Raw genomic sequence first — 26,641 nt, 5'->3', positions numbered from 1 at the left:
GCATCAGCTGTGGCATATTGGCACCGAGAAGAGAAAGGTGCAATGCAGCTAAAGAAGGGGGAACTGCATATGGGCACTACTACAGGGGGCACAGTATGGGGTGCAGAACTACAGGGGCACTACTTTAAGGGGCACAACTACTGGGGGCACTGCATATGGGCACCTATAGAGGGGGCACTGCATAACGGCACCACTACAGGGGGAACTGCATATGGGCACCACGACAGGGGGCATTGCAAATGGGCACCACAACAGGGGGCACTGCATATGGGCACCACAACAGGGGGCATTGCATATGGGCACCACTACAGGGGGGAAATGCATATGGGCACTACTACAGGAGGCACAGTATGGGGGACAGAACTACAGGGGCACTACTTTAAGGGGCACAACTACTGGGGGCACTGCATATGGGCACCACAACAGGGGCATTGCATATGGGCACAACTACAGAGGGGAACTGCATATGGGCACTACTACAGGGGGCACAGTATGGGGGACAGAACTACAGGGGCACAACTACTGAGGGCACTGCATATGGGCACCTATACAGGGGGCTCTGCATAAGGGCACCACTACAGGGGGCACTGCATATGGGCACCACAACAGGGGGCATTGCATATGGGCACCACTACAGGGGGGAACTACATATGGGCACTACTACAGGGGCCACAGTATGGCGGGGCAGAACAACAAGGGCACTACTTTAAGGGCACAACTACAGGGGGCATTGCATATGGGCACTACTACAGGGGGCAATGCATATAGGACCACTACAGGGGCCACTGCATATGGGCACCACAACAGGGGGCATTGCATATGGGCACCACTACAGGAGGGAACTGCATATGGGTACTACTACAGGGGGCACAGTATGGTGGGGTACTACTTTAAGGGGCACAATTACAGGGGGCACTGCATATGGGCACCACAACAGGGGGTATTGCATATGGGCACCACTACAAGGGGCATTGCCTATGGGTACTAATACAAGGGGCACTGTATATGGGCACCACTACAGGGGGCTTCCCCATATCTTTATTTTTTTTAACTTTAATCCCATATGGACCCGCCTCCTCCCTGGAACACTTGAGGGGGGCGCCATAGCGTGCATGTGCTCTGGGCACCCTGGCTACACGCTACTCCTCTGTGTGTGCGTAATTGCTATTGCAATCGCAGTTGCGATCTGTAACACCTTAGATCTGGTCCATGGGGTATATTTACTAAAGGTTGTTTTTTGAATCGATTTTGCCTTTTGTAAATCCCTGACTTGCAAAATCAACTTAAAATCACCTATAAATACACCAAAAAGCCAAAATCGACCTTTAGTAAATATACTTGTAGATATTTGTAGTTACTTAGTATTGTAATTTGAGTGTGTGTGTCCGAAGGTCAAAATGCTAGTACTGCATGTACAATATTAGGTCCATTTAAGCAAATCTGCTTTATTGCTGGCTAAGAGTGTGGAGTTTTTAATATGAATGGTTACATCAGTACATATCAGCTGTACATTAAATTATCACAATTATATAATACGGCATTTCATCTTCAAGGTTTATGGTAATCTGCCTTATGTCATTGCTAATCTTCATACAAATGTATTCACTTGTCAGTGATGAGATGTAGTCAGCCATCCCAGCATGCAGGATGCCGATGGTCTGAATACCGCCACCGAAATCACGAAAGGTCGGGATCCCGGCACCAGTATCCCGACCGCCAGCATCCCAAAGGTAAGTATTGTTTTGTTAGGGTGTTAAGTTTAGGGTTCAGGAAGGGGGAGGTTAGGTTTAGGCACTAGGGTAGGGGTTAGGGTTAGGCACTGGAGAGGATGGGTTAGGGTTAAGGTAGGGGTTAGGGTAGGGGCTAGAAAAGTACTCACCGTCACTTGCTATGGGTGTTGGGATTCTGGCTGTCGGGATGCCGCTGTCGGTATTCTGACCAGCGGCACCCCAACAGCTGGGACTTCATACCCAACCCATCAGTGATAACCTACGTCAATATTATTATTCTATTTAAAGTTAATACTTGTTTGTCAATCTACGACTGTGGTTCAATAAATTAGGTAATAAGACCTCTCAATGTGTAAATTTATTCAACTCGTATTCAAATCATACATATAATCAATAGTATGGTCTTGGTACAGATTATTTTTTTTACAAAGTCTTCAAGCATTTGTTTTAATGGTACACCAAGTCATCTACCCTGGCATAGAAGAAATCAGTGCCAAGCACCTGAAGCCAGAACATGTTGGCTTGCTGAACTTCACCATTGGTTGCAAATCACCTTTCACCCAGGTGCTTCTTCAATGATCCAAAGAGAAGAAAATTTCTCGCTGCCAGGTCAGGCATGTAGGGAGGATGGTCCAGTATCTCCCAATGGTAGTGCCGTAACAACTCATGCATGTGGTTGGATGAGTGTAGCCTGACGTTATCATAGACGTTATCGTAATTTGACGCTTGTTCACAGCAGCCCATTTTCAGTGAATTGTCCTCCACAACCAACTCAATGTGTCAATTCAATTCAAGCATCTCCCTTGTTGAGGAAATCAACAAGAAGCACGCCCTTGTGGTCTCAAAACAAGGTTGACATGACCTTCCTTGTTGATAGAGTAATTTTGAATTTATTTGAAGGTGGGAACGTGACATGCTTCCATGTCATGGATGCTTGCTTCATCTCTGGTGTCACATGATGTACCTACGTTTCATCACCTGTAACAATAACTGCAGGAACTGCACTCCCTCCTTATGGTACCATTTCAAGTGCACAATAAACAATATCATCCTAGCTGTACACAGGGCTGGATTCAGACCCGATCGCTAGGAAGCGTTTGCATGAAGACTTCTGATGTTTGCATTGTGTGCATGCGTACACATCACAGTGCGTCTGCACGGAACAGTCCATGCAATCGAGAAGCGTTTGCTTGCTGCGCATAGACAGCCTGGCTGAATGAGTGACAGGACAAGCCATTTGTGGGTGGTGACAGGGGTTGGTCGATGAAAACAGGGGAGTGGTGGTGTGAATGCCGGCGTGCCCATGTGTCTTAACGCTGTTTCAGAGGTGTGCATAATTAAGATGCAGCATCATAGTACACGTCACTTGGATGAATTTTACACTGAAGTGCTCGCAGTGCTTGCAGTAGGGTATGGTCAACCACAAGTGCTGCGTTCGCTTCCGATGGTACTTGATGTTACCGATGGTTGCATACACATCCTGGAGATGACGTGCATAAGTGGGCATCTTAAGACAGGGTGGTGGGAGTTTGCATACACAGTGAGATTGCACGCCAAGACATAGTGGGCGTGATAATGCCTTGCCGTGCGATCGCCTGCCTTGCTGTGGGTTTGCCAGATTTGCATATGCTGGCTGCGAGCGAACGCATCTAGCGAGCGGGTCTGAATCGAGCCGTTCAGTTCATCAGCAATATCACTAACTCAAATGCATCAGCAATATCACTAACTCGAATGCATCTGAATCAGACCTTCAATGCGGCACAAATTGTCATTTGTGGTGGAAGTGCTGGGCTGGCCGGATTGCTGCTCATCTTGAACTTCTGTCCTGCCGTTATCAAAGCTCTTGTAACCTTTCTTAATGAACTACCTTATACATATTATTTGTTGTCCTCTAATACATGCTCCAAGTGCCTTGACCTTTTTCTTTGGTACACATTTCATTAGGTAGCGACCCGTTACTACCTTTTAATTGGACAGTGGATTCCCAAATCAACTCCTGATAGGAATTACCAAGAACTATGCTCCTGAAGAGCTAGATACTGGATGACCTGTGTCAGAAAAGGTGAGTATACCCACAAATCATCATACCCTCAGGATGTGCAGATATTAAGGGTTAGATGCAATAGTAACTGTAGATGAGCAGAGCTGCAGAAAAATTTTAAGCAAATCAATTTTCATTACACAATAAACCATTCTTTTTAGGTTCCGATAATACAAGGGTCAAGTTTCGAATATGCTTTGTCTTTCTTCACTGTGGGCCTGATTCAGAGCCAGACACTCTGAAAGAGTGCCTGCTCTGAATCAGGGCATTTTTTTTTTTTTGGTGCGTCCTCCTGGACGCTCGCATAGCTGTGGGTTACCACCCACAGCTTATGTGAGCGTCCATGATGATGGTCACGATGGCCAAGACCATCGCGACCATCGGGCTTGCGACAAGACCCTACGGTAGGGTCTCACTTCGCGCAAGCCCTGGAGTGATTTTGGCTCTATCAGAGCAAAAATCACTCCCACTGACATCACTAGTGATGTCAGTGGGGCCGGACCCAGATGGTAGGCGTTCCCATGGGAACACCTCCGTCTGGGCAGCCACGCCCCGGCACGCCCACCAAAGGGGTTGTGCTGTTACTCACCATCGACAGCACGTCCCCTTTGGTGCGAGACCCCGAGCGACGGCTTCCCCGTCGCTCGCCAGGTCTCGCGCATGCGCACGACGGAGCTGCCTTCGTCGTGCGCATGCGCATTTGGGTACCATCAACCCGCTTGCGAGCATACTGCGCTCGCGAGCGGGTCTGAATGAGACCATGTGTTTGTAAAGTTTAATTTCGCAGAGTATTAAGCCTATGCATGAACTAGGCAGACAACAAGGGTGGTAGTGCATGGTGTGCGACCGTTGCCACCACCAGAAACACGAGGCACAGGGAACACAATGGCACCCATTTACAGATTTTGGGGGGCTCTGGGAGGCACTCCACTATGTAGAAAAGCACACAGCGACTGCTTACAATGAGCCCATTGCCGACCTTCCCACTCCCCAGGCCAGAGTCTATCTCTACTGTACCACTTGTCAAGAAAGTTCTACTGCAGCTTTCAACTGCCAGCTGAGGGTTCAACTATGACATCAAATACTAGACTTTTTGTACTGAATGACCGTCTGTACACTTGTTACTAAATGCAGTTATTATGTGCCATAACATGACTGTTTTATACCATTTAATTGTAAGCTCTTTATGTTAGGGAACACAAAGTTCCACTTGTTACTTCAAACAAATTGTATTTAATTATGCACTTTCCATTGTCAGCAACTTGTAACCTTGTATGACCCTGTGTACACTGTAGGCACTGTATGGAAATACTATACATACCTGTATTGCTGTAAGTATGTTGGCAAGAGCTTGACCATAAGTATCATGACAATGAACAGCCAGGGCATGGACTGGCACCTCTTTCATCACAGCTTCAAGCATTTTCCTCATGCTACCTGGTGTCCCAACTCCAATAGTGTCTCCGAGTGAGATCTCATAACAACCCATACCGTACAATCTCTTTGATACCTGAGTAATAGATTATACAATTTGTAGATTTGTTAGTCTATTTATAAAAAAAAAAAACTCAGATATGAAAACCTTACTACTTACTTATTTACAGTATGTGAATGTACAGAGAATAAAGGTTTCTTTAAAATAGGGCAATTCCCCATTCTGCCCATTCCGGGGTCGGGGGATCAGTCTTGATTCCCCAATTCCAACCCGAAAATGTGTTTGGAATCAGCGAGTCTGGGATTTTTATTGAATTTCCCTGATTCCCCGACGGATCGCCGATCATTGATGTCCGCCAATCTACGTTTTTGATCAGCGGATCGGCGTTAGCAGAATGGAGAATCGGCCAGTAGATGTATGGTCTACATTATTTCATTAGCAGATTTCCTTAAAATTGTGGCTCAAATTTTATTACTTAAAAACATATATGCTAAAACTCAAAAAGCAACAAAATTACCAGATTCACATTGACACTTATGTACATGATAAAAAACTGTTTTGTGTTTTTTTAATACCTAAATATATTTTTGAACAACTTTTCCGTTTGGGCCTAGAAAATTGTCAGGTTGAAACCAGAATTACTGCAGTTATCTAATTTCACACATTCAGTAATTAGATAAGCTCAACCTAAGGAGATTTGTTAATACTACTACTGCACAACAGCAGCAATGAAACAAAGAAAAGAAATGTTGGCGTGCAATTCACTGGACTTAATGCGACAATACAGTGTGATAGTCCTCGTCCATGCTGCAAATCTTAGTTTTTATGAAATACAGGACATTGCCTAGAGATATTGATTGCTATGAAGAATTTTGCCATTCTTTCAAAAGTGAGTTATTAGCCCTCTGACAATTCGCTGTTAGCCCAGTTCCCCTTTGGCCTACTGTATACACAGGACCACTTGCTATAGATGAATAACTGCTACTCGTCAGCCAAACACTTCAGGCTGTTTACGACACAGGTTTTACTGGCTATCCAGATAGTTCAATCTATTGCCGTTCTCTCTGCCATCACTATAGGGACATAAGTCAATAAATTTGGTCTGCTTAAGAGATCTGCTCAACTAAAAAGGTAGTAAAGTACCAAATAAAACTGCACAAATACTCTAATAATTGCAACTTTCATGGGTCTGCCGTAAGCCTGACCAGATACTGGAAAAAAATATTATTTGTTTATATTTCTCTTATACTTCTTATAAAAATATCATAATATAAACTTAAACGAGAACTCAAAAAGCCATGAATATGAAAAATTATGAATCCACTTTTATGGCAAGTTTCTTACCTCAGCTACTTTACAAGCTTCAACATGTCCTTCATAAGGACAACCTAATACACAGGACACATAGCTGTAAAGAGAAAGTTTTGTTAAGTCAACAATGATACTGTCACACATACACAACTAGTTTCTTCATGCAGACATTAAGTAAAAATGTTTGTATATAAAAGAGCAATTCAACTAAATAACTATAAAGCTGTCGCTCAAGCCTCATTACTTGCCAGTTTACACCCAGGTCAATAAACTAAACAGCAATGACATCAACTGTGAATGTATAGTGTCCTTAAAGAACATCCAGCTTTTCAGCCAGGGACTTGTAAAGAGCTTGTGAATGATAGGTGAATTGTCACCTAAGGAAACCTAAGAGTTTCTTACTGTAATTTGTCTATGGAGAGGGTTCTTTGCTGCAGTCACATCTGTGTCTTTATGCTAATGCAGTGGCTGATACTGAGCCCATTGGCTGCAGCGCTGATCCATCCTGCTGCGTCTTTAGATGCACCTTCACACCATTGAAACTTGCACCATGGCAGGTGCAATTTCTCCATCTGACTAATGCATCCTGTGTCTGCATTACTGCATCTTAAGGTTTAGTGGCTGTGAGTGGCACACCCACAACACGCCCTTGCCTGCCTGACCACCCTCCTGTTACCTCCCAGGAACACTCACTGAAATTCAGGACTCTTGTGTTCAAATTCACTCTGTGTCTTCTGGGGTAACCATCGGGTGGCATGTGCAGTGCTGCTCTGATGCATGAGCAGTACATTGGCAAACTGCTGGAGTATCTGCATTGCATGCAGTTAGCAGGCACCACTGAGTCAGGCACAGTATGAATACTATTATTTCAAAATTACAAGTCTAACAGATGCAATTGGGCATTGGTGGTGGATCAATCTGAATTAAAGCTGAAAAATTAAATGTTGATCCAAGCAAGAAGACAATTTGGAAGTCTGTAATTTAGGGGAAAAACAAATAAATCAATCTGTTGAGGAGTGGAGGCACAGTATACTGGTAGACTATCATCAATAGTGCAGAGCATTTAGGGCCTGATTCAGACCTGGACGCTAAGCCGTGGATGAACGCTATGGGCGATTATCGTACGTTTGCATCAAAGTACGTATGAGCAAACCAGTCACTGCACCCGGGAATTGTGCGCTCATAATACACAGACTGAGCACTACTTTGAGTGACAGAATGCGGCATTTGTGGGTGGTAACAGGGGAAGGTGCTTGTGAACGGCGGAGTAGTGCTCCGAACGCAGGCGTGTCTGGCCGTCAAAACTGAGTTTTATGGGTGTGCATAATTAGCAAAGATGCGTCATTGTACACATCACTTGGTTGTATTTCAGCCTGCAGTGATCGCAGTGTTTGCGGTGGGGTAGGGTCTACCTCAAGCGCTGAGTGCAGCTCCGATGGCTCTCGATGTTACTGATTAATCATACACTTCCTGGAGATAACGTGTGTTAAGAAAGGAAAGTGGGCTTCTTTATACTGGCATGCATTTGCTCTGCCATCGCTCTCTAAGACATACAGGGCATCCTTACAGCAGACAGTGCGATCGTGGAATTTGCAGACCCAACCTCTTTTGGCTGCGAGAGAGCGCAGCTTAGCCTCCGGGTCTGAATCGACCCCTTAGCCTGCAGAGTTGTACACACTTATATAAGCAAATAGAGCATGTAGAATATTTATGTTAATAAAGTTTGCTAAGTAAGGAAGCATGGTGTGTACTGTTGACAAGTGTGTTATATGTCAGCTTAGACTACTGCTGAGAAAGCTCAAAACTGTTGAAATTCTTCATATTACTTTTGATGTAAGATAGTTTGGCACATTAGAGTATGTTTTTCATTATAATATTTCCATTTAGTTTTAAGTCTGTTTTTGGTTATTTTATATTACACTTGAGAAATTGTTTATTGTTGACATCTGGATAGAATACTGAGCATTTTTCCATGTGCCTTTCTATTTCCAAAACATGACACTTTGTTGCATATTTAATGTCTTTATAAGATTATTCATTGGCTTTGTTCTTTTATCTTGTTAAAGCTATATGCTTATAAGCATACATCTATCAAATGTAGTGATCTATTTATCAAACAGAAAAATAGCTCTATCTCCAGCAAAGTAGTTGTTTTCGCCAGATAAATAAGCTTTTTTTTTAAATTTGCCCTGTGAGGTGTTGATGTTGTCAGTAGCACTATTATCACCTAAAGTAACCCCTGCCAGTGATAAGATATGTTGGGTATCTACTGCGGTAGTGGCTATTTAAAAATGATAGTGGCAGTATATGTATTCAGGGCCGATGCTATGGTGTTCGGCGCACCACTGCAAACTTTAAATTTGTGCCCTCCCTCCAATTTTTTACAGTGCACACTGAAGGAAGGGGAAGGGGTAGGGTCACACAATAGTATCCCCAATTCAAATTAAACCACATAGTAATGCAATATTATTCACATTACACTGCACGTAGTGCCCCTGATTCACATTGCACCAATAGTGTCCCTTAGTCACGTTATGACACACAGTAGTGCTCCTTATACACAATGCCCACAGTAGTGCCCCTTATAAACAATGCCCACAGTAGTGCCCCTTATAAACAATGAAATGAGTAGAATTCTGATACTGCAAATATAAATAGCAAAATTTATCAATAAATAAAAAAAATGTTGAGTTTAAACAGCAAAAGCAGAAAAATGACACTGGCACCATGCATATCTCACATTCAAATGGTCACACCAATGAGAAAGAAAGATTCCTTTAAGGCTTAAAGGCTGGAGGAACCCAAGTGGTCAGGAACTTAGGGGTATGTTTACTAATGTTCAATTGTGAGTTTTGTGTGATTTCACATTCGATTTGCATTCAATATTGCCTAACCCTAACCCTAACCTTCCCCCCAGTACCTAACCCTAACCCCCCCTCTAAGTGCCTAAACCTAGCCTCCCCTTCCCAGCCGCCTAAACCTAAGTTCCCCAGGGGGGGGTGCCTAACCCTAAGTCCCCCCCGGGGTTGCCTAACCCTAACTCTCCCTCCCCCTAGCCTAACCCTAACCTCCTGGGGGGTGCCTAACCCTAAGTCCCCCCCCCAGGGCCCTAAACCTACCCCTCTCCCCCCACGGCTGTCCGCAGCGGCGCTCGGCATCACTTCGATCAGGATGCAGGGTGCCGGTCTCCCAGCGTCGGTAAAATGACAGGCCCTACATTTAGACGCCTGTCATTTAACCCTCACCGGGATAAAGCAGTCGGGAAGCTGGCCGTCGGGATTACGTCCGCCAGCTTCCTGACTGCATACCCTACAGAACTACCATTTGGAGGTTATAATGCAGATAGTCAGTACAAACTACAATTGAAGCTGGATCCTTGCATATATATCTCTGAAGTATATGAGAGTTTCCATTGACTCTTAACTCACTGAGGAGGTTTTCCCATAACCTGCAATATCTATCACCATACATTTTTATAATATACACTTTCTAAAGGTTACATAGCAGCTCTCACCATTGAAGTCGACGGTGGGAACCGTTCATTGTCTCTTTCAGCGAATGAATGCTTAAGCCCATGCATTTCTAAGTGAAATGTTGCGGCTGAGCTGTCATTGGGGAAGTGCCGTCCTTGAGGACGGTACTGTCCGTGGGGTACACATTTTATTTGTTTTTTTGGTTTGTCAAGACGGTGGATGCCTACATGGAGAAGAGGATGTATACAGGAATTGTAGGTGAGTATGTGTGAGTGTAATAAAGTTGTACTGTCACGGTGTATGAGTCTTATCTTTATTTTAATATTTCTTTTGCAGGTGAACTAGAGGTACCAGTGGGCCATTAATGCCCCAGAATGGTACTTGTGGTTCTCCAAGTAAAAGCATGCAGGAGAGGCTAGCTGGGATCTATAGTTCTATTGTAAAAGACAATGTTATCTTTTAATATTTTTATACACAATCAACAAGGCACCCACCTGCCGGGGTTGCCGAATTAGCCCTGAGCTATCAGTCCAGGCCTGGGGTGCCCTGGAGAGGGTGTTGCCAATTTTGGTGGTGTCATAACCTCCCCAGTGATCCATGGCCTAGGCTGACCAGTGGTCTGGTATAATGCTTTGGCCTGGGGACCCGGTGAAATAGGTACCCCGGCTGTGGCACCACACCCCCACTAGAAAGAGTCCAGTGCTGGTTTTGAAAAATATGTTGGAACCCTTCTCATTTTGTCTCCCATATTTCCAAAACCAGGACCGGCACAGAAAAGCCCAGTTCTGCTTGTGCATTTAGGGGAGGACCTCACCTCATTTTTTGGGGGGAATTTACACTTTTTATATGTTTTTCCACACAGAAACATGTATGGATCTCATGGTTCTGTGCATGTTTTTGTGTAACTGGCATCTGCTCATACTAAAATTGCCAGCATGAAACAGGTCTATTATTTTTAAGCATTTTAAGTTAGATTTTGCGTTTGATTTGGACATGAGCATCCAAAATCGAACAAGAAATCACTAGTCAAAATCGAACCACATCGAATTCGATTTAGAAAAGGCTTACAAAATCCATTTTTTTGTAAATTTAGGATTTTGATTCTACATTCAATTTGATTCGATTTCAGGTGAGCTAAATCGAACATAAAATCAAAAGCAATATCAAACTTTGATAAATGTACCCCTTAATGTAGGAAATGCAATGCTAACCTGCAGATTGATTAATTGAATATTATTATATATTTTATTTATTAGGTGCTACAAGAGATATGCAGTGGACGGGATATGGGGAGAGAAAGAGAGCAGAGCCAAGGATGACACCTAGACATCAGACTTGGGGATAAAAGACTCGATAGGAACTACGCTATACCCAAACCCTAGATATTATAACTAATGCATGTACAAAATATGTATAAAAAGAAGCGTATGGTTTTAGTCTATAACAATTGTTAAATCTGCATGAAGACAGAAACGATAGACTTAATCAAACATAAAAAAAATGCAGTAAAAACAATCAAATAGAAACAGCTTCTACAGACCAGGACATAGTGCTGAAATAAATCCAGAATTGATTCTGAAGTCAGGGGAATATATTGATTAAATTTGGCAAAGCAATCACAAAATTTTATTGCGAAACATTCCCGTGTCTAGGATAATGACAAAATGACATGAACTTTTGTTTTAAGGATCAGTTTGAATGGCCATGTCTCCATGTTGCTGCAGAAGACCTATCCAAAGGTTATGCTGGATTTATGTTGCAGAAGACCTGATAGCTGTCAAGACTGTGAAAAGCTTGAATTAATAGTTCTGGTTGTCACATAAGCTGGAAGACTCACTAACATATGACAAGATCTTAGAAAAGTCCAGATCTAGGACCTGATTAATTACCTATTACGCACACAGACGGGCGATTGTTGCGTTCTGCACATGCATATGCATCGCAGTGCACGATGGTCTCACTGGATTGCGATCACAGTGACCACGTAGACTCATCGCAGAGAGATTGACAGGAAGTGAGCATTTAGGGGTGGTGACTGGGTTCTCAGAGAAACACAGGCGTGCCAGTGCATTTGAATGCTGTTACATCGGCATGCATAAATTAGCCACTGTGATTCCATACGCAGCTTGGGCTTTCACTGCGTGCATTGAGCTTAGCAATTTCTGAGTAAGGTCAGACCTTGTGCAACTGTGCGTGAGGCTGCGATGGTACTCGATGTTACTGATGGTTTTGCTATTTCGCTAAGTGTTACAGATGGCTGTGACGACATTGCGATTACAAACATTAGCATATTTTCGCAGTGGATCTGCATGCATAATCACAGTTGCGATCGCAATAACAATCCGTAATGAATCAGACCCTAGTCATCTGATATTTTGAGGCCAAAAATGGGGGTTAGTTAAATAGGGAAATTAAATCAAGCATCTGTATTTTTGGCCTTATATATGGTTGTATACATAATATGCTGTACATTTCCCAATCCTGTCACCAGTCAGAGATCAATTATGACCCATTTTTACCCTACCTGTGAAAATTAAAAACTATACAGTATATATTTATTATTTGTGTTACTTTTTGTGTTACATTTTAGTGTACACTGAAGACTGATAGACACATACAGGTATTTGTTCTGTAAACATATTTTTGTATCACAAATAAAAAGGGTTCTTCTATAAATCCTGATTATGTCTACAAGAAAATTGTTCTTAACAGTATGAAGGAGCAGATAGACCAGATGGTTATAATGTGTTGTTCTTCATGATGTCTCAACAATATATTGTATACAATTAAAGACTTGGAAATGCTCCAAAAAATTTAAATAGTCCTTCATCCCTAATAGCTTCTTGAGTGTCAGACATGAGATATACAGTATATTTTAATCTTACAAATGGATGTGATAGATACATCTTACTATAGCAGAAATGTAGAAAATGTAAATGGTGCTATGTTGCAGAAAATTAGTTGTTTTGAATAAAAAAGTTTGAGATGCTGTATGTAACTTATAGTGAGTAGTAGTGTAAAACCCCAATTGGGATGCGTGAATTGTATAAATGGGAAGTCTTGGTCTCTTCCAGTAAGACAGAGCGGTGTTAAGGCAAATATTTTATTGTAGTAGAAGAGATAGGATTATTATAACAATACTTTTTGTTGTTAAGTTACTAACTCCGTTAACATCACAATTACTCTATTATTTACTATACATCACAGCTATAACAATAGTTCAAACTTTATTATACGGGAACGCAGCCTCCTGGTCTATGGCTAATAAATTCTCTCCTCCTGCCGATTCCCTAAAAAGAATAGTTAATGCACACGCAGTATTTCCTTAAAACGTTTTACTTAAATGACTTTAACTATACAGTAATTATACAAATTACTATTTTGAACAATCAACTTATATAGTGCTGTAAATTATTCCTAAACTTTACTGGCCAGCAAGTTCTAAGCCCATGGGTTAGTTCATAACATAAGTCCTGTCGGTGTACACATCGTTGCCCGGGTTTGTAGTACTTGTATGTTATACTAACTTTAGTATGTCATTGATTTAGCTCCTCCTCTTACGGTAAATGATGTAGGCCGAGATGAATTCGTTGCTGTAGGGACAGACTCCCCTATTACTTTCTCTAATCTTCCACTGACTAAGCTGGTTGTCAGTAATAGCTACTTTGTAACTTCCTGGCATAAGAGTTAATCAGAGACACCTCTGAGAGTTACTTTGTTACAATCCCTGGCTCAGGACAGCTCTAATGTATCCTCCTGCGGACAGTCTGCTTGTTTATCTAAGACAAGGATAAATTGGGTGCTCACTTAAGTCTGATTAATGACGGAGCTGCACTGTCCTCGGGGCGGTAAGATAACAGTCCCCCGGTTGATTCTTTTATATCCCTGCTATGCTTTCCTTAACTGACAGGTGTCTGATGCAAAAGGGCAATGGGAGGACTTAGATGCAAAACAGGGTTCGCTATAAGGCTGGGGTTTCTTTTAGCTATGGAGGGGTTAATATCGTAGCTTCCCTTCACTGCCTGCTACTAGCTTGTGCCGAATACTGAATAGGGATAGGTGTCGTGCAGCCTTTCATCACCCGGCTCACCCTCTACGCGGCTCTGTCTCTTTCAGATGAGCTGTACTGTCACCGCCTGCCGGCCACTTCGATGAGCCAGTCCTCCCCTGCAGCGTCGGCCGCTAGACTCCGCCTCGGCCGCGCCCTCCGGATGACTGCTTCCGCCTCCACACAGGCGCCTCCTCCTGATGACCGCGATAGCACTGGATCTGAAGCAGCCGCAAACCCCGCTTTTCTGGATCACCAGCCGGACTCCTTCACACGTTAACAGGTAAGTGCAGCGTGACAGGGCTGTCTCATACTACGCGGAGCCAGGAACAACTGCGCCATCCCCGCGTGTACAGGGTCCTTTTATCCACCGGGCATACTCTCGTGCTCACCCGCGCTCCTTTCCAACGAATAGCCAGGGGTATTTTTCTCCGCCATAACAACACTATGGAGTAGTCCTGCTCTCGTGCTTCTGGGCATTCCAAGGCCCTCTGGTTCAGAGCATACCATATTTTCCTTTTTACAGGGACAATTCATACAGCATATTCTAACAATTTCACCCATTAAAATCATAAATTTTCATGACAATGCATACTAACACATTAAGGCACACATGGCTACATTTACTGGTACAGATTTCTATCTAAATGGGTTCCCCGTTTTCTGGGGTACCACATTCTTCCCTACTTGAATAAGGCGTGTCCTCACGCATTCTTCATCACACAGAATTTAACTTTTTCTAATCTTTTATCAAACAAATCTTATTGTTGATATCGCAGCGGCAATCTTCCTTTCGTACTTCTGGTTGACCGTCTTGGTTCGAAATGGGGTGAACTGACTACTGTTGTGTCTTCCTCTCTTTCCGGATTTGAGGTTGCTACCTCAGAGAGGATTTGATCGCTGTGAGGCTGACTGCGGAAGGGGTTGAAGGGCTCCGGGGGGAGCGAGCCAGGCTCCGGTTGGTGTCCAATACAGTGGATCGGCCAATACATACTCAATAACAAATTCATGTGATTGTCAGAGCTTTCATTGGAATGAGAATTGGGTCTTTTGTCGGGAGGATTCACAACATCTTTGGGGTCATTGATTTGATCTTGACATTTTTTTAGTTGGTCTCGATGAATCAGCTGTCGGCCTGTTCCGTTTCCTCTTTGTATGTAATATAAGGCCTTGCCTTCCTTAGGTTTTCCAGTTATAATATACGGGACATTTTCCCAGTAATGATCCAGTTTACTAATACGCTGGTTCTTTTTCTTCCACACACAGCATCCGATCTCCAATGCTTCTGCCTGGGCCTGTTGGTTATAGTTTTCCTTTTGCCGCTGTCGGGCCAATTTGCTATGTTCGTGGACTAATTCATGTGCTACTTTCAGACGTCGTTGATGTTCGCTGACCCATTCAGTTTGTACAGTGGCATTCGGTCCTTTCTCTAAAGATATGCCCAATTGTACATCCGCAGGGAGCTGACCCTGTCTCCCGAACAGCAGGTAATAGGGAGTAAATCCGGTGGATAGATGGACTGTATTGTTATAGATGTATACTAGTTCAGCTAGAAGGACAGGCCATTCAGTTCGCTGTGGTAACGGGATGGCTCGGAGAAGATTTATGAGAGTTCAATTCATTCTCTCACACATTCCATTCCCTTGCGGGTGATAGGCGGTAGTTCTTACTTTCTTGCAGCCATATAACATACACAGTTCTTGAAACAAATGAGATTCGAAGGCTGACCCTTGATCTGTAAGAATCTTTTCCGGGTATCCATACGGCCGTACAAATGCCCTCCAAAAGATTTCGGCAGTAGTCTTTGCAGTGATGTCCCGTACTGGTAAGATGACAGCGTACTTAGTGTAATGATCTACTATGGTTAACGCGTACTGATAACCTATACGACTTCGTTCTAATTTCACGTGATCTAACGTAACTATTTCCAATGGCCGAGATGTTATAATTGAAGACTAAGGGGCCTTTTGTGAGACTGGAGCGTTCTTCTTCAGTGTGCACGGAATGCATTTGCTACACCAACTCTCAATGTCTTGTCGCATGTTGACCCAGTAAAACCGTTTCCGGATATTATTCTCCGTTTTCTTGCAGCCAAAGTGACCCGAGTCATTATGGTATGCCTTCAGGATAGAAATGGCAGCCTTACTGGGTACGACAATTTGCATTAGTTTAAAATGAGTCTTAGGATCAATGCTACGCCGAACCAGGAGCCGATCATGCATCGACAGTCGTTCTCGTTGCTTCCACAACTTCAAGAACTCTATGGGGGCATTTTTCTTTCCTTCGACAGTCAACGGATTGTGACCTTGTATCTGTTCCTTGAGTAGCTGGATGTTGGGGTCTTCTTTTTGCCTTTTCAGCCAAGGAGTTGCGGTGTCGTCTTTGAGCTTAGTCACTTTTGTCACTTTTTGTGGTGCCGAATTTAACTTTGAAGAAAATAACGGCATCTCTACTGACTCTTCTGCATCTTCGGTTTCCAGCTGCTCTTGTTGGTGAGGAATTCGAGACAAAGCATCCGCATTGGTGTTCAATTTTCCACTCCTGTATTGGATGTTGATCGGGAAATTGGCCAGGCGGGAGACCCAGCGCTGCTCGAGGGCTCCTAGTTGAGCTGTTTGTAGGCGAGCCAACGGGTTGCAGTCCATGTAGGCAATAAAAGGGGTGGCCAACAGATAATTTTTAAATCTTTCAGTGACCGCCCAAACCAATGCCAGCAGTTCCAGCTTGAATGCGCTATAATTAGCGTCGTTCCTTTCAGTACGTTTCAAACTTCTGCTGGCGTAGGCGATTACTCTCTCTATCCCACCTTGCCGTTGTGAAAGTACCGCTCCCAGTCCTTGGCTGCTGGCGTCCGTATATAACAGAAAAGGACTGCCGTAGTCAGGGTAGGCCAATAATGGTGCTGCAGTGAGAAGTATCTTCAGACGGTCAAACGCTTCTTGGCACGAGGAAGTCCACATCACTGGGACACTCCGCGTGCGACCTGAGTTCGGGACTCCTCTCAATAATTCATGAATAGGGGCAGCCACGCTTGCGAAGTGCTCGATAAAGCGCCTATAATACCCCACGAAGCCCAAGAACTGTCGAACTTCACGGATGGTCCGCGGGGCAGGCCACTCTCGTACTGCTCTGATCTTGTCGGGATCGGAGGAAATTCCTTCTGCGCCTACAATGTATCCTAAGTAGGACACCTGGGGCTTGAGTAGATGACATTTGGACGGTTTTATTTTTAAGCCGTATCTGACGAGCTGCTCCAGGACTTCTCTTAGATGGCTAAGATGTTCTTCGTAAGTGTTGGAGAAAACAATTACATCATCCAGATACAGCAGAACCATTTCGAAATTCCTGTGGCCCAAACAATGCTCCATTAGTCGCTGGAATGTTCCCGGGGCATTGCAGAGCCCAAAGGGCATCCTTAGGAACTCGAACAACCCCATGGGAGTGGTAAAGGCAGTTTTCTCCCTGTCTTCTGGGGCGACTTGTACTTGCCAGTAACCGCTGGTCAGGTCTAGGGTGGAAAAGTACTTTGCGGTCTTAAGGGCTGCCAGGGACTCTTCAATTCGCGGAAGTGGGTAGGCGTCTTTATGAGTAATGTTGTTTAATTTGCGGTAGTCGACACAAAATCGCAATTGTCCATCTTTCTTCTTTACTAAAACCATGGGTGCCGCCAACGGGCTGTGACTTTCTTTAATTACTCCGGACGCTTTCATTTCCTGCAGCATCTTTCTGACTGGTTGATACAAGGCCGGGGCTAAGGGTCGGTTTCTTTCTTTAATGGGTGCATTGGTGCCCGTCGGAATCCGATGCAATACACAATCGACCTTCCCAAAATCGGAAGAATTAGCGCTAAAGGCTAGGGGAATCTCTTGCACCAAGCGAAGGACTCCATTCCTCTTTTCTTCCGAAGTTTCTTCATCCCCGATTTGTATAGCTTTCCACCACACCTCTTCCTCGGCCATGGGGTTACTCACCCCTGTCATTATATGGTGCTGCGCTATAGCAAAGCCTGGGTGAACTACCTCTTGGAAGGTGACTAGTGACAATTTTGCAATGGGATAGTGATGGAATAATCGAATATGATGGTTATGTTGCATTCAGGACACGTATAGGTACTTGGCCACCAACCACCTTTGCTAGGGTTCTGGCCACAACAATAGGTTCTTTACCGGTACTCTCATTCGGTTCAATAATGGCTTCATAGTCGGTCCCTTGTGGCCCACATCGTGCCTTAGCCCAGATCACTATTTCTGAATTTGGTGGTAAAATTACAGGCTTTGAGTCCGCTACCCTGGCTTTTCCAATTTCTCCATTTGGTGCGGCAAATCTTTGGTGACCCTGAATGATCTTAATAGTGTGTTGCAGCACTTGTCGTTCAGTAGAATTCTTTCGGGCCAGTTCGATTTTTAAGACTGATATCAGTTCCTCTGGACAATTTTGGAGAATGTTCATGCCAATGATGAGAGGTATAGCGTGAGGGTCATTTACATTGGTAACTATACACCCCTGATCAGGTAATACCTCCTTCCCAATCCTGACTTCAACCTCCCAATATCCCCTACAGGATATTCCTAGCCCATTACTGGCAATCAGTTGTAGCCATGTGAGGGGTGGGAGGAGAAGTTGCTTAATATCCCAAAATTTCTGATAAGCGTCAAATTGCATAGTGGTCACCTGGGAACCAGTGTCAAGCATGGCCAACATTTCTACTCCCTCTAAAGTGATGGGTACAACAGGACACTTTCCCACAAACTTAGGCCTCCACTGTTCAGGGGTCGGGTCTATTCTGTTGCCGTTCCCCGAGGATTGTCCTCCATCCTCGGGGAATTGGCATTTAAAGGGTTTGGTTGACTGCAGTTCCGTTCGACATGCCAACCTGATTACATCTACGGCAGATTGGGCGGCCTAAGGAGTCAAATCGGTCAGTTGGACGACGTCCATTAGTGCGGGGTGGTGTCCACCATTCGGAGGTTGCCCTCCTCCTCTCTGTGCGCCACGAATTCTCGGCAGGGTCTATATTTTTCCTGGAGAGTTTTTTTATCTCCTGGCACATCTCTGTCACTCCTGATGCCAATTTTTCCATTTGGCTTGTCAAATTATGCAGCTGGTTGGAACTATTTTGAGCATTTTGTACCGCGTTTCCTTTGGTTGGATTATGACTTCCCATAGAAGTTGAAGATTCCTGAACTATTGCTTGGAACCCTGGCATTTCTACTAAGGAAATTTCATCATCTCGGGTGCACCCCACGACATTGATTGATGCTTCCTTAAAGTCCAAAAAGGAATTTCTCGGCATCTGTAGTCGTAGGAGACGCAACTGGGTTCGGGTACCCTCCACTCTCGACCCTTCAATGAACTGATTAATGAGAGTTTCATCGGGGTTCCGCACCTCGTTACTATCTGCCGACTGTATACGCCGTAGAGCCTCTTGTAGACCCAACGCGAAGTTACGAAGGGTTTCTCCTACTTGCTGTTTCTTAGCGTAGAATCTCATTTTCAACTCTGACATTGTTTGCAGATCAAAAGTGTCGGCTAACCTCTGAATTATTTGATTGACATTTTGTTTCTCTTCTCTGGGCCACGAAGTGACCTCTCTCAAAGCCGAGCCCTTGAGCTGGCCGATTAATATCTCCACCTGCTGATTTTCCGTTAAGGGATATAACCTGAACATACTTTGCATCTTGTGTTTGAATTCTCTCAACGAATTGCCATCAGATTCTCCCCTTCGTTCATCTCCAGTATAAGTGGGCAGCCACGGGGCCCCGAAATAAAAGGGCAAGGTTATGGGGTTTAGTTGAGACATAACCGGGTTTTGGTGGCTTGAGTCTCCCGCTGAACTCTGCTCCCGTGACATTTTACTTATTTAATTTGGATCTTGATCCTGTTCCTAGTGACGCCACTTGTAAAACCCCAATTGGGATGCATGAATTGTATAAATGGGAAGTCTTGGTCTCTTCCAGTAAGACAGAGCGGTGTTAAGGCAAATATTTTATTGTAGTAGAAGAGATAGGATTATTATAACAATACTTTTTGTTGTTAAGTTACTAACTCCATTAACATCACAATTACTCTATTATTTACTATACATCACAGCTATAACAATAGTTCAAACTTTATTATACGGGAACGCAGCCTCCTGGTCTATGGCTAATAAATTCTCTCCTCCTGCCGATTCCCTAAAAAGAATAGTTAATGCACACGCAGTATTTCCTTAAAACGTTTTACTTAAATTACTTTAACTATACAGTAATTATACAAATTACTATTTTGAACAATCAACTTATATAGTGCTGTAAATTATTCCTAAACTTTACTGGCCAGCAAGTTCTAAGCCCATGGGTTAGTTCATAACATAAGTCCCGTCGGTGTACACAACGTTGCCCGGGTTTGTAGTACTTGTATGGTATACTAACTTTAGTATGTCATTGATTTAGCTCCTCCTCTTACGATAAATGATGTAGGCCAAGATGAATTCGTTGCTGTAGGGACAGACTCCCCTATTACTTTCTCTAATCTTCCACTGACTAAGCTGGTTGTCAGTAATAGCTACTTTGTAACTTCCTGGCATAAGAGTTAATCAGAGACACCTCTGAGAGTTACTTTGTTACAATCCCTGGCTCAGGACAGCTCTAATGTATCCTCCTGCGGACAGTCTGCTTGTTTATCTAAGACAAGGATAAATTGGGTGCTCACTTAAGTCTGATTAATGACGGAGCTGCACTGTCCTCGGGGCGGTAAGATAACAGTCCCCCGGTTGATTCTTTTATATCCCTGCTATGCTTTCCTTAACTGACAGGTGTCTGATGCAAAAGGGCAATGGGAGGACTTAGATGCAAAACAGGGTTCGCTATAAGGCTGGGGTTTCTTTTAGCTATGGAGGGGTTAATATCGTAGCTTCCCTTCACTGCCTGCTACTAGCTTGTGCCGAATACTGAATAGGGATAGGTGTCGTGCAGCCTTTCATCACCCGGCTCACCCTCTACGCGGCTCTGTCTCTTCCAGATGAGCTGTACTGTCACCGCCTGCCGGCCACTTCGATGAGCCAGTCCTCCCCTGCAGCGTCGGCCGCTAGACTCCGCCTCGGCCGCGCCCTCCGGATGACTGCATCCGCCTCCACACAGGCGCCTCCTCCTGATGACCGCGATAGCACCGGATCTGAAGCAGCCGCAAACCCCGCTTTTCTGGATCACCAGCCGGACTCCTTCACACGTTAACAGGTAAGCGCAGCGCGACAAGGCTGTCTCATACTACGCGGAGCCAGGAACAACTGCGCCATCCCCGCGTGTACAGGGTCCTTTTATCCACCGGGCATACTCTCGTGCTCACCCGCGCTCCTTTCCAACGAATAGCCAGGGGTATTTTTCTCCGCCATAACAACACTATGGAGTAGTCCTGCTCTCGTGCTCCTGGGCATTCCAAGGCCCTCTGGTTCGGAGCATACCATGTTTTCCTTTTTACAGGGACAATTCATACAGCATATTCTAACAATTTCACCCATTAAAATCATAAATTTTCATGACAATGCATACTAACACATTAAGGCACACATGGCTACATTTACTGGAACAGATTTCTATCTAAATGGGATCCCCGTTTTCTGGGGTACCACAGTAGTAGTAATGTTTCCCAACTTATGTCACACTAGCTGATGTGCCCGGTTTCTCCCAGGTAGACCTTAGATATTTACTATTTCAATTTCCTTCATCCCATTTCAATTTATATGTTTAGTTCATTTTATGCCTTTGAGGTAAAGGAGTGTGCTAGTGTATATTGAAATATATTTTTTTAATATGAATGAATTGAAGGTCGGCTATAAGATGTACAGTATGTAAACATTATTTGTCTGCTTAAGGATTTCTTTGTAAACCACATTAGTGGTTCTCTCCTCAGGTGTTGGGATCACCAGGTTGCTGGGTGAGCTCACTCTGGAGTAGGCCACGTAGAACTGCCCATGTAAGAAGCAGTCCTCCCTCAAGTCAATCCCTGCCTCCTTCAGCGTCTGCCTCTTGGACTTGTTGTCATTGTAAAACAGACCTTGAGGGGGAACTGCAGCCTCTTGAACTCAAACAGGTACTCTAATAGTATGAGTGGTATATGTGTTATGAACACCCACTCCCCTTTAGCACAGCCAGTGAACACTGTGGCCTCAATGATGTTCCTGTATAGGGCCTTTACTTGCAGTCTGGTGCCATTGCAGAGTTTGGGTGGGTTGAGTTTCAGCAGAAACATCACTGGAATCCCCACTTTCAGGAGAAGCTTGTGAGCTGGGAGGCTAGCAGGGTTGAGGGTGTCGAGGAACTCCATGGGTTAGTGGACCACATCATTCATTTTCACTACCAAGTCTACAACCTGTACTCCAATCTGCCCCTTCAAACAACTGAAGTATAGTGTGATTATTAACGGTGTCTATGTCGTTCTTGGAGGACAGAATGGCACGCTCACACAGCCAGTCCATGGACTTTTTTGGATATCGGCAATATTTGAGTATTTCCTGGCTGTGAGGTCTGCTAGGGTCTTCACTACTGTGCCTAGGCCTGCAGGGATGGTCACCTTTCCCTCAGACTTGGGATACTCTCTGTCCCCTATTTTAAGTAGGAGTTTGGAGAATTGCCCAGCAGAGACATCACCCCTCAAGTGGACCCTCATGTTCTTCTGCCAATAACCTCTAGAATGCAACACAGTGACACCCCCATGACTACATTGTTGCCCTTGATGTCTTTGAGGGTTCTGCTTAGTGCCTCAAAACCCACCTTGTGCTACATGGTACTCTCGTCCCAGACAATGAGCTTACAGTCCTGCAGCACTTGGAACATGCTGCTTTGTCACTCAATACACTCAATCGAGAAGACACATTTTACCCCTATTCATTGCCTTTGGGAGTCGATTTTTGAAAAAGTCCCCAAATTTCATGTTTCTAGGTCAAGGAGTTTGGGCTGGACGTTGATGAGTCAGTGAGTCAAAACATTTGTTTTTATATATTAAGATGAAACAATCATATACTCATATACTTGTCCTGTGACATACTGTACACTGACAAGTAAGTAAAATGTGTAAATTCTAGCTTGGCTTTAAATAACAAAGAAGAATGCAGGGTTTAATTACATAATTGGAAATCCACGTGACAGACAAATCACACTATCAAAATGCAGTTACACCAGTAAGTATATAGTCAAATTGATCTGTTTGATATGTTTTATAATATTACTACAGATGCGTCCACAACCACATACATCTATCCTCCATGCACAATAAGTCACATTACACATGATGAGTGAGTGCCGTGCGACTTAGTAGCGCCGAGCATCTTTTCGTGCAATTTTTCCCTTAAAATATGTCTTATTCCCAAAGTGATGTGTACAGGATGCACAAGCAGCTTCTGCTGATTAAAATTATACAGCATGTGGCATGCCTATATCTGTGTGTGACTGTGGTTATATCTGCACGCGAAATGCTACGTTACAGTGTCAGCGGCTGTGACAAAGTAACATAGTATTTTGCATGCAGATACAGCCACAGCAGCACACAGACTATAGCCATGCTGCATGTCATTATAATCAGCAGAAGCTGCTTGTGCGTCCTGTAATAGAGTATGAGAACATACAAACTCGCCTATTTTTCAGACTCAAAAAACTCTCACGATTTCAACTGTCATCCAGATGTTTTCCCATTTTGAAGATACAACTAGACCAATGTAATAGTGTGAGAGGTTGCTGCTAAACTCTCACATTTTCTAAACTCTCACCCTATTACAATTGACCTTAATTGCTTTCCTAAGGCAGATTCTCTGACCAAATTAAGACTGAATAATTTTAGCAGACAGAAAGAAATCACTACTATATATATTTTGTAAAGATCAATTTTTAAATAAAATAAATACCCGCGTACTGGGACATTTATACTGCAAGCAGACCTTATGACTTCTTCAAATCTTCTCATACTTTCCTCAATAGAACAGTTTATGTTCTTCTCACTAAATGTCTGAGATGCTGCACCAAAGACAGAGACCTCTTTAGCTCCTGCTGCTATCTGAAAGACAAGAACATGGTAAAGTATTGATCAAACATTTTTAAATATTGCATAAAAGTAATTCAGTGTTCAGTACTATAATGGAAAATATGTTTATAATACTGCACTTACATTGTACATATTTGCCTTTGCGACACATATTTAGTAAGATTTTAAATAAATGTTTAAACATTTCTACTGTTTCAATCATTACATGATAATAAAAACAGAAGCACAACAAAAAAACTCAGTCATAGGTGGTATTTAATTATTAGCAATGTACGGTTGTTATGTTTGGCTGCAAACTTTCTAGAGAATTACAGTAATCTAATATCGGTAATTTCCCAATGTAGTTATATGTGCAAGAGGTAAAATTGTTGATGTTGGTAGTCAAAAAGTGACATAACTTCGCCCCCCCCATAAATAATAATTTGTGGAATCGTGGCACAAGATGAGGATGTACACATCATATATTACACCACGATGAGGATGTACACACCATATATTACACCACGATGAGGATGTACACACCATATATTACACCACGATGAGGATGTACACACCATATATTACACCACGATGAGGATGTACACACCATATATTACACCACGATGAGGATGTACACACCATATATTACACCACGATGAGGATGTACACACCATATATTACACCACGATGAGGATGTACACACCATATATTACACCACGATGAGGATGTACACACCATATATTACACCACGATGAGGATGTACACACCATATATTACACCACGATGAGGATGTACACATCATATATTACACCACGATGAGGATGTACACACCATATATTACACCACGATGAGGATGTACACACCATATATTACACCACGATGAGGATGTACACACCATATATTACACCACGATGAGGATGTACACACCATATATTACACCATGATGAGGATGTACACACCATATATTACACCACGATGAGGATGTACACACCATATATTACACCACGATGAGGATGTACATACCATATATTACACCACGATGAGGATGTACACACCATATATTACGCCACGATGAGGATGTACACACCATATATTACACCACGATGAGGATGTATACACCATATATTACAAAGTCCTTTTAAATTAATTAGAACCTTCCTATGTTTGTCCTAAAACTCTGCTCTTTCCAGCATTATTCATATATGACATAATTAATGAGACTGTGAGCTCGTTGTCTTTGTTACAGATGGCACATTTGTACATTTAGCTCCTGTTTCTGAATCATTTGCAGTATGTTATATGGCTGTACAGTGTAAATACAGTTTTAGTAAACATAGAAGCGAATCTATGCATTTTTGCATATCTCTAGTTATTTCTGTGGCGGATGGATTTTGGGTGGATCTCTCTTTACATGAAATGGGCTTTTCTGGTTGCAACTGGGTGGATACGATGCGGTCACACACAAGAGATCTGCCTCTTGCAAGTAACATGAGTGTCATGGGAGTGTTGTGGGCAAGTAGCTATACTTCTGTGCTATTCTGAGTCACAGAAAAAGTGACTGGAAGCTTGTTTCTGATGGATCTTTTGCACATAGCATAGGGCAGGTGCAAATGCTGGTACTAAGGATGGAAAAACAGTGGGTGGTGAGACTTCTCACTTAAACCCCTACGGATCATCGCATTAGCCCTACAGAGATTTGCATTTCCAATAAGTAGTAAATCTGGCTTCTGCGGCTGCCTGCAAATACTGTACAGCCACTTTGCATCCAGCACAGAACCACACTATCATAATTATGTTATGGATCGCAAAATATTAGGCAACATGCAACCATTTATGTTTGTTGAGAGTATTTTTTATTTAATTACAAGCATGCTGACCAGTGATTGAACCTTTATACAGTGTGTATGTCCAGCCGCTGGGGTAATTGTATGAGATGATGCATGTGAGTGGGAGTCAGATTTATGTATAGGCTCTGCTGATAATTACTTCTATTATGTTTTGTGTATATATTATAATTTCTAAAACATAACTTTTAATATTCTGTAAATAAAAAAGGGTAGGGTACTGTATCCCTATTACATATCTTATTAAAAATATAGATATCAAGAAGGTGTATAAAGAATGGAAATAAAGTGATTTCAAATTACACCAACCGCTGAGTCTGTGTCTTTATGTGTATCTTATTGCACAGTTCTCCATGTACAGCCCTTGTTGGAGCTATAAGTTTTAAAGTATTTTACATATATTTTATATGCTTTGTTTCAATTCAATATTTATTATTATGCAGTTGATGCTTCCCGCTATTATGCTGTTGTTCCTATTATAGTGATAACTGTCTCAATAGCTAATGTTTTGGTAACACTGTTGCTCTCCTAGTGCAATAGAGTCAATGTTGCCAGTTATATACATTTATTTGTGCTGTTTATCTGACTGCTCTATACGGGAGAAATCACTAGGATACATTCCCTGATTTCCAGTTGGCGGTGAAATTCCTCACACTATATAATTGCCAATAAAATTCACAATTGTATTGTTAACCAGGTGTGTTTTATCCTTCTTTATGCTTATAAGGATATTGGAATTTAGATGTGAGTGCCAATCATAATTGTATAC

At 43.1% G+C, this 26,641-nt stretch overlaps 1 protein-coding gene across 2 annotated transcripts in view; it reads right to left on the bottom strand.

Annotated features, from left to right (window-relative positions):
• Window positions 1-26,641, bottom strand: part of HMGCLL1 (3-hydroxy-3-methylglutaryl-CoA lyase like 1) — a 142,093-nt gene that overhangs the window by 28,177 nt on the left and 87,275 nt on the right. The window contains exons 4-6 of one of the 2 annotated variants that reach the window (XM_088479742.1): window positions 23,913-24,061; window positions 6,551-6,614; window positions 5,093-5,281 (exon numbers count right to left, since the gene is read on the bottom strand). In XM_088479742.1, the coding sequence (XP_088335868.1) occupies window positions 5,093-5,281; window positions 6,551-6,614; window positions 23,913-24,061 (402 nt within the window). The remainder of the gene's footprint in view (window positions 1-5,092; window positions 5,282-6,550; window positions 6,615-23,912; window positions 24,062-26,641) is intronic. The other variant, XM_088479741.1, reaches the window with a different exon arrangement.

Source organism: Taudactylus pleione, unplaced genomic scaffold (assembly GCF_031769625.1).
Source record: "Taudactylus pleione unplaced genomic scaffold, aTauple2 ptg000244l, whole genome shotgun sequence".
Classification (NCBI taxonomy): Eukaryota; Metazoa; Chordata; class Amphibia; order Anura; family Myobatrachidae; genus Taudactylus; species Taudactylus pleione.
The sequence above is the reverse complement of the archived record's forward strand: the minus strand, read 5'-3'. Positions and strand labels throughout refer to the sequence as shown.